Source organism: Myotis brandtii, unplaced genomic scaffold (assembly GCF_000412655.1).
Source record: "Myotis brandtii unplaced genomic scaffold, ASM41265v1 scaffold699, whole genome shotgun sequence".
NCBI lineage: Eukaryota > Metazoa > Chordata > Mammalia > Chiroptera > Vespertilionidae > Myotis > Myotis brandtii.
In genome coordinates, this window is record NW_005370733.1 from 485,495 (window position 1) to 492,590 (window position 7,096).

At 57.4% G+C, this 7,096-nt stretch overlaps 1 protein-coding gene across 1 annotated transcript in view; it reads right to left on the bottom strand.

The window, feature by feature from the left end:
• Positions 1 to 3,706: 3,706 nt before the first annotated feature.
• NTNG2 (netrin G2) overlaps positions 3,707 to 7,096 on the bottom strand; it is a 54,519-nt gene continuing 51,129 nt past the window's right edge. The window contains exon 10 of the mRNA XM_005882152.1: positions 3,707 to 3,845. Coding sequence (XP_005882214.1) covers positions 3,707 to 3,845 — 139 coding nt within the window. The remainder of the gene's footprint in view (positions 3,846 to 7,096) is intronic.

Sequence of the window (7,096 nt, forward strand, 5' to 3'; positions counted from 1 at the left end):
AAGTGCACAGGCTCTCGGAGAGGAGCCCCCAGGGCACCGCCGCTGCCAGGTCAGGGCACTTGCTGCTGGGCACAGAAGTGGACCCAGGTTTATGAAAGCGGAAACTTCAGGGAGTGGAGTCAGACTTTGCCTGTCACTGCCCCCGGGTGAGCGAGCAGACAGCTGCGTGCACAGCTTCCCAGGAGGGCGAAGTCACGTGTTTGAGTTACGGGCACAGTAAACTCGTCAGGGAGAGGTTCGTGCCTTACGAGGACTGTGGTGGTTGAGGACTTCGTCACAACTGAAGCGATGATTTTTTTAAAAAAATATATATGTATTTCTTTATTGATTTCAGAAAGGAAGGGAGAGGGAGAGAGAAATAGAAACATCAATGATGAGAGAATCATTGATCGGCTGCCTCCTGCACGCCCCCTACTGGGGATCAAGCCCACAACCCTGGCATGTGCCCTTGGCCGGAATCGAACCTGGGACCCTTCCGTCCGCAGGCCGAGGCTCAATCCACTGAGCCAAACCGGCCAGGGCGATGATGATTTTATTTTATTTTTTTTGTTTTTTTTTTTTAAAGTTTTATTCCTTATAAGGACAAACAATTGAAACCACATCCAACGATGATGATTTTAAAGTCCCTCCTGCCCAGCTCAGGCGCAGTCCCTACCCCCTCCTAGGTATGGCTCTCATTCGTTGTTTGTGGAATAAACAATTCAGGGAGGAAATGAAAACTTAGCCCGGCTTAAATAGAACGTACAGTGTGTGTGGCACCGTAAAGGCAGTTTCTGTGCACGGATTTCTAAAGGACCCGAGTTACTGTCCCTCCTGCACAGGACCTTGGCCAAGACAAAGGGCATGAATGGTGCCGTGGTGGCCGGGTGGTGGGAGCACAGGGCCTGGGGGCTGCTGTCCCCGCAGCCCAGCTCGGTGCTGTGCACACGGCTGCCCGTTTCCAAGCAGCACGGCTACGAACAGAATCATTAGACCGAGTGTTCAGCCCACGCTGCACTTGAGGCGTCACCGGGGAGCTTTTGAAAGCCCCCGCTCCTGGGCTCTAGCCTAGAATTTCTGATTTAGTGAGTCTGGAGCCCAGTGAATTAAGGTTAGCAAGTCGGGCTAAACGGGTGACCTGGGGCCTGTGTGTGTCCAGGTGATCCTCAGGCCACTGACCGGCGCGCACTCCACAGCTCTTACCACTTTTGTGAAATAAAGCCTACATTACAGTGTGTGCCAGACCGATGGGAGGTGAAAGGCCGACCATGAAGACACCAACGAATTCGCCACCCAGCATGAGAACTGGACGTTACTAATAGGAGCGGCCACTCCACGCCCCTCCACCTGGTTGTGACCACCATTCTGAATGGTGTAGAGCGTGGGCTCCTGCACCCCTGGGGGGAGAGGAAGTGGACAGCAGCTGGCACCGTTGACAGCAGGGGCCAGGAGTGTTGTGGGCACCACCGTGTCCGCTTGTTGAGTCCTCGCCGTCGCCCGGTGACACAGGTAGTATTTTTATGCCCCCATTTCACAGATGAGGAGACCGAGGCACAGAGAGACTGAATCACTTGCCCACGGTCACCCAGGGGGTCAGACTCCAGAGTAGGTGCCCTTCACCAGCATCCCTTCTGCTTTGGGGACCACCTACCCTTTCAGAGAAAAATGTGGGCACCGGGTCAGCCATGAACTGTGGCACCAGGAACACAACAATGGAGACTCAGGGGGCCTGGCCAGATCCTGCCACACCCGAGAGCGCATGGGCCCGGCTGTGAGAAATCTGTGCCAGGAGCCAGAGTCCTGTGGCCAGCAGGGCCAGGGCTCTGGGTGGAGGAGGGGGCAGGAAACCCGAGGATGGAGTGCAGCCTGCTTTTTTTATTGTAAAAGATCTCCTTTGATGTTCAGGATAACTTGCTAAATGTTATAAAGTAGGCTGAAGAAGGGTGTATATAAGACAAGCTTACTAAAAAAAAAAAAAATAGAGGGGGAAGGGGAATCTGTGTAACCCGGCGTTACAAGCTTGGGCTTCTGTACTGGATTTGCATCTGGACTCTGCCTCTGTTGGGCTGTGTGACTGTGGGCAACTTGCCTCCCCTCTCTGTGCTGGATTGTGATTGTCTCTTCATGCCCTTCCTCTGGTCAGGGAGACAGTCCACCTCCCTTGATGGAGTGGGGAATGCTGGACATGTAGGGGTGGGCACAGGTGCCAGCTGGAGGCAGGCCTGGGGACGAGGGTGGTGATAAGGCCGCATCTGGGCCACAGAGACAGCGGCGGGGGCTCTCCGGCCACTGGGCAGGGTGCTGGGTGTTGCTGTGGCTTCCCAGGGCCTTCCCCTGCCTCCAGCTTCCCTGATGTGTGCGTGGACACCCTGAGATCCTGCAAGTGATCGCCTTTCTGCCTAAGTCACCTGGAGTGGCCTCTGGGTGCGGTGCCTCAGCTCTGTGACTGGGACACGAGAGCCCCAGGTTCTCAACAGGACAGCGGCCATGTGAACGGAGCCTGCCCTCAGCTCCGGCCAGCATCCCCGGAACAAAGAAGTTAGTCCTCAGCACAAAGGCTCGCAGGGGCTCGGCACGCGGGAGCTGGTCTGCGTGCGGTGTGCTTTATGGGGACGTGCTAGAGACATAATTCAGAAATAGTAACAGTTATTAGCTCTGGTGGAGGATTGTGGGTGATTTTCATTTAAAAATGATCATCTCGCCTCTGTATCTCTAACTTCCCTATGGCCGTGATTTGTGTTTAAAAAGGAAAAATTAGCAAGTGAAGCTTTTCTTCCCAGAGGCCTTTTCCCTTAACTCTTCTGGCCTGAGTTGTGCTGCGAGTCCCAGGGGCATGGGGGGGGGGGGGGGGGGGGGGCAGTAGCCCAGCCCGAAGTGCTGGGACCGGCAGGGGTGCAGGCATGGGGTGGGCCCCCCTTCATCCCTGCCTGCTCCGACCTGGCTGACCTGCTGGGAGATGCCAACAACAGCTCCCTGGGCGCCCGTAAACCGCCTCTCAACTGGACGGCCATGGCAGGAGGCAGGAGCTGCAGACGCAGCAGTCTGCTTACTGGGGGGTGGGGTAGGGCCAGGCTGCCCTGGAGGAGCCGGGAGAAGGCCTTTCCCCTGACAGCACAGCCATTTCGATGAAGCCCGGCTCTCCAGGGCCCTCTCTCTGCAGCAGGGAGGGGAGGGGCAGGAGCAGTTGGGTCCCGCCCTGGGGGGGTGCCCCTGTCGGGGGCACTGGTCTGGGTTAGACTCTGGGCTCTGGAGTCCGGCTGTCCTGAGTCAACTCCTGCCCCTGCTTCTTAGCAAGTGAGACTTCAGGGGAGTTCAGTCCCCTCTCCTAGCCTCCACTTCACCTTCTGTGAAATGGGTACGATACTCCGTCTGCCTAGCTCAGTGGTTCTCAACCTGGGGCAAGTTTGCTCCCAGTTTGCAACTCCTTTTGGTTATCAAATGGGGAGGAGGAACTGCTGGCAGCCAATGGCTCGAGGCCAGGGATGCTGCAAACATCCTAGAGCCACATGCGGCTTTTTGGCCCCTTGAGTGTGGCTCTTCCACAAAATACCACGAGGAGGCGCACGTACAGTGCGATTGAAACTTCGTGGCTCGCTCTAACCGGTTTGGCTCAGTGGAAACTTCGTGGCTCATGCGCAGAAGTCGGTTTTCGGCCTGGGCGAGTCTATTTTGAAGAAGTGCTGTTGATATTTGGCTCTGTTGACTAATGAGTTTGCCGACCACTGTCCTAGAGGCACCGGACAGGCCCCTCCCCATATGCAGCCCCGTCCATGTCAATGGCGCCGAGGCTGAGAACGCTGTCCTGGGCGAAGGTGAAGGCTAACTGCTCCCGTGCTGCGCAGCCGGCAGTAGCTGTGTTTTCCACGCTGTGAAACGGGAGCCTCCGCTACCTCAGAACCAGAGGCAGAGCAGCTCGGGGACAAGGGCACAGCGTGCACGAGGCCGGGCCGTGACCTTGGTTTTCCTCCTCTCAGCTCTGGAAGATGTCTGTTTTCCAAATGCCCCGGTACCCCTCCCGCCTGAGGTCAGGGCTGAGCCATCTGGGGACGGGGCTGCTTGGTTGGAGGGAGGCTGACAGCGCTGGCCTGGCTGGGAGAGGTGAGCGGACAGGTATGGCCACTCGAGGACCCTCTCCTCCCAGGCCCCGCGGGAGACTCCTGAACACCCAGAGTGACACAAAGGGGGTTATGTGTGTGTGGGGGGGGTGCAGTAGAAGCTGTTGGTTTCGGCCCAAAGAGCCCCCGCCCCACTGCTGTGCTGGGTGTTAACAGCTCACACACCTTCTCTCCCAGGGTGTACCCTGTACCCCCCACACCAACAGGAGGCCGGGCGCTGGCTGACAGGAGGCTGCCCCCTTGCCTCAACCTGTGACTTATGCTCCAGAGCCCAGTGGAGGGCCATCCACGAGCCCAGTCCCTCAGTTCTGCTTCTAGCGAGGGAACCAGACCCAGGACTATGGTGTGGGGTGTGGGGTGAATTATTGTGATTTCTTTGCATTTTAAAAAATCATGTATTTCCTGATTGGTTTTAGAGAGGAAGGGGGGGAGAGAGAGAGCGTAACATCGGTTTGTTATTCCACTTATGCATTTATTGGTGGGTTCTTTTTTTATTTTAAATATGTTTTTATTGATTTTTAATGTATTTTTAATTGATTTCAGAGAGGAAGAGGGAGAGAGAGAGAAACATCAATGATGAGAGAGAATCATTGATTGGCTGCCTCCTACACTCCCCCTACTGGGGTTGGAGCCGGTAACCCGGGCATGTGCCCTTGACTGGAATTGAACCCGGGACCCTTCAGTCCGCAGGCTGACACTCTATCCACTGAGCCAAACCGGCCAGGGCCATGGGTGGATTCTTGTATGTGCCCTGCCGGGATGGAACCCGCCATCTTGGTGTGAGGGGACAAGGCGCCAACCAGCCGAGCCTGCCCCGCCAGGCCTTCCTCTGTATGTGAAGCCAGGACGGTGGCCCGTGCCCCTGCTATGCACAGGGCGCCCAGGCATGGTTCATTTCAGCCGGCTGCTGGGCTCAGTCAACGGGAAGGAGGTGAAGCCACAGGGTCCTGACAGGAGGTGCCTCCCTTCGGGGCTGGGCCCGACCCCTGCAAGCTGGTGTTGGGGAGGGCTTTGGCCTGGAGATGCGCTGGCCATTTCTCCTTCACTGAGCTGTAAGCTCGCCCCTCCCAAGGCCAGGTTTGTTAAACTCGGTCTTCACGTGGCCTTGGGGGCTTGAGGAAGGAGCCCTGCCAGCTGCCACGGGCACCAGCAGGTGAGGCAGGGGCTGTAGGAGCACCGAGGAGTCTGGCCCAGATCGGCAGCCCTGGGGGACCCCAGGCTGAGAGAAAGTAGGTGGGGAGGGAAATCTGGGTGCAGCCCCCAAGGACTGGAAACACACAGGGCGCCCTCCCTAGCCAAGGGCCTCCACTGATGGGCCTCGTCCTTCAGAGCTTCCTCTCCCACCCCCTGCACTGCCCCCAGTCCCCTTGGCCATCCCTCCTGTGCCCACCCGAGATTCTGTGTGCACCCGGGACACTCTGGCCCACAGTGGGCTCTGGAAGGAGGCAGCAGCTGCGGACACAGGGCCTGAGGCTCGGGCCCGGCGGGTCTGAAAGCGCGGCCACCCTGACTCCTGACCTGGAGCCTGGAAGTCCAGCTCTGTTAGGACGCTGGCCGGCACTTCCCTGGGACTTCTCAGCAGACCACCACCAGCATGTGCAGGGACGCTGGCGGGCAGCTGAGCAAAGTGCAATAAGCTGGTTTTGTCTTGCTTTTAGTGCAGTGATTCCCAAAGTGGGCGCTACCGCCCCCCGGTGGGCGCTGCAGTGATCCAGGGGGGCGGTGATGGCCACAGGTGCATTTGGGGGCGATGAGTAACTGCTATTAAAATTTAAAAAAAAAATAATTTCCAGGGGCTGAGTAATATTTTTTCTGAAAAGGGGGCGGTAGGCCAAATAAGTTTGGGAACCACTGTTTTAGTGGAAGGGGGATGGCAACCTCCCAAGTTTGGGGAACATGTGGGTCACAGTCAGGGCCAGGCCTGGCCCAGCGGTGAGAGCTCTGCTGGCCATGCCCGCGGAGGGCAGCTGCCGGTCTCCTTCACAGAAGGTGCTGGGGGATGTGCCCCGGAAGTGGGGGAGTTTCTTTGAGGCTATTTTGTGAGCTCCCCTTTAAGTCCCAGATGAACACAGAAAAAAAACGGGTCCTGGAGGCAGCAGTGAGTAGATCCTTTATTCTGTCTGATTGTACACCAACTAGAGGCCCGGTGCATGGATTCGTGCACTGGTGGGGGCCCTCAGACTGGCCTGTGGGGATCGGGCTGAAACCAGCTCTCCAACATCCCCTGAGGGGTCCCGGAATCTGAGAGGGCGCAGGCCAGCCAAGGGACACCACTAGCACATGATCGGGGCTGGGGAGGGATCGCGGGAGGGCTCCAGGGTGTGTCTGGCCTGTCACGCCCAGTCCCACTCAGCCAGACCCCAGCAGCAAGCTAACCTACCAGTTGGAGCATCTGCCCCCTGGTGGTCAGTGTATGTCATAGCAACCGGTCGATCGAAGGGTCAGACACTTAGCATATTAGGCTTTTATTATATAGGATGACCACCCCGTGGTGACCAGCGTCGCTCCTGTCCCTTCTCATAGGGGACGGTTATTACAAACAAAAATAGTTCTCTACAAAACAAAGTTTCCAGCCCTCCCAACCCTCCTCCTAACTCCCTCCCCAGATGATGTGTTGCTCCGTCACCAGGCCTCTCCCGAGCCTGGGGTCTGGGGGTTGCAAAGGAAAACCAAGAAAGAATATAAAAAAGAATCAAGTCAGCGACTGAAATTCTAGGCAACTGGAGTTCAGGGTCCGAGGCTGGTGGTCAGCCAGGGACAGGTGCAGGGGAGTCTACAACAGTCGAGAGTGTGTGTGTGTTTACCTGGGGGTGCTGGGCGAGCAGCGCTTCTCCCCGCCCCCTGTCTCACCGCCAGCAAAAAAAATTAAAAAAAGGAAAGGGGCGGCCGGAAATAGAAAAACTAAGACCAAAATCGGAGGCCACTGGGGCCAGTGTCCCACAGCGCCCCCGGCTGCAGCGCCGGGGCGGGGGCAGGTGCCACGGAGGCGGCCAGGGGCTGGG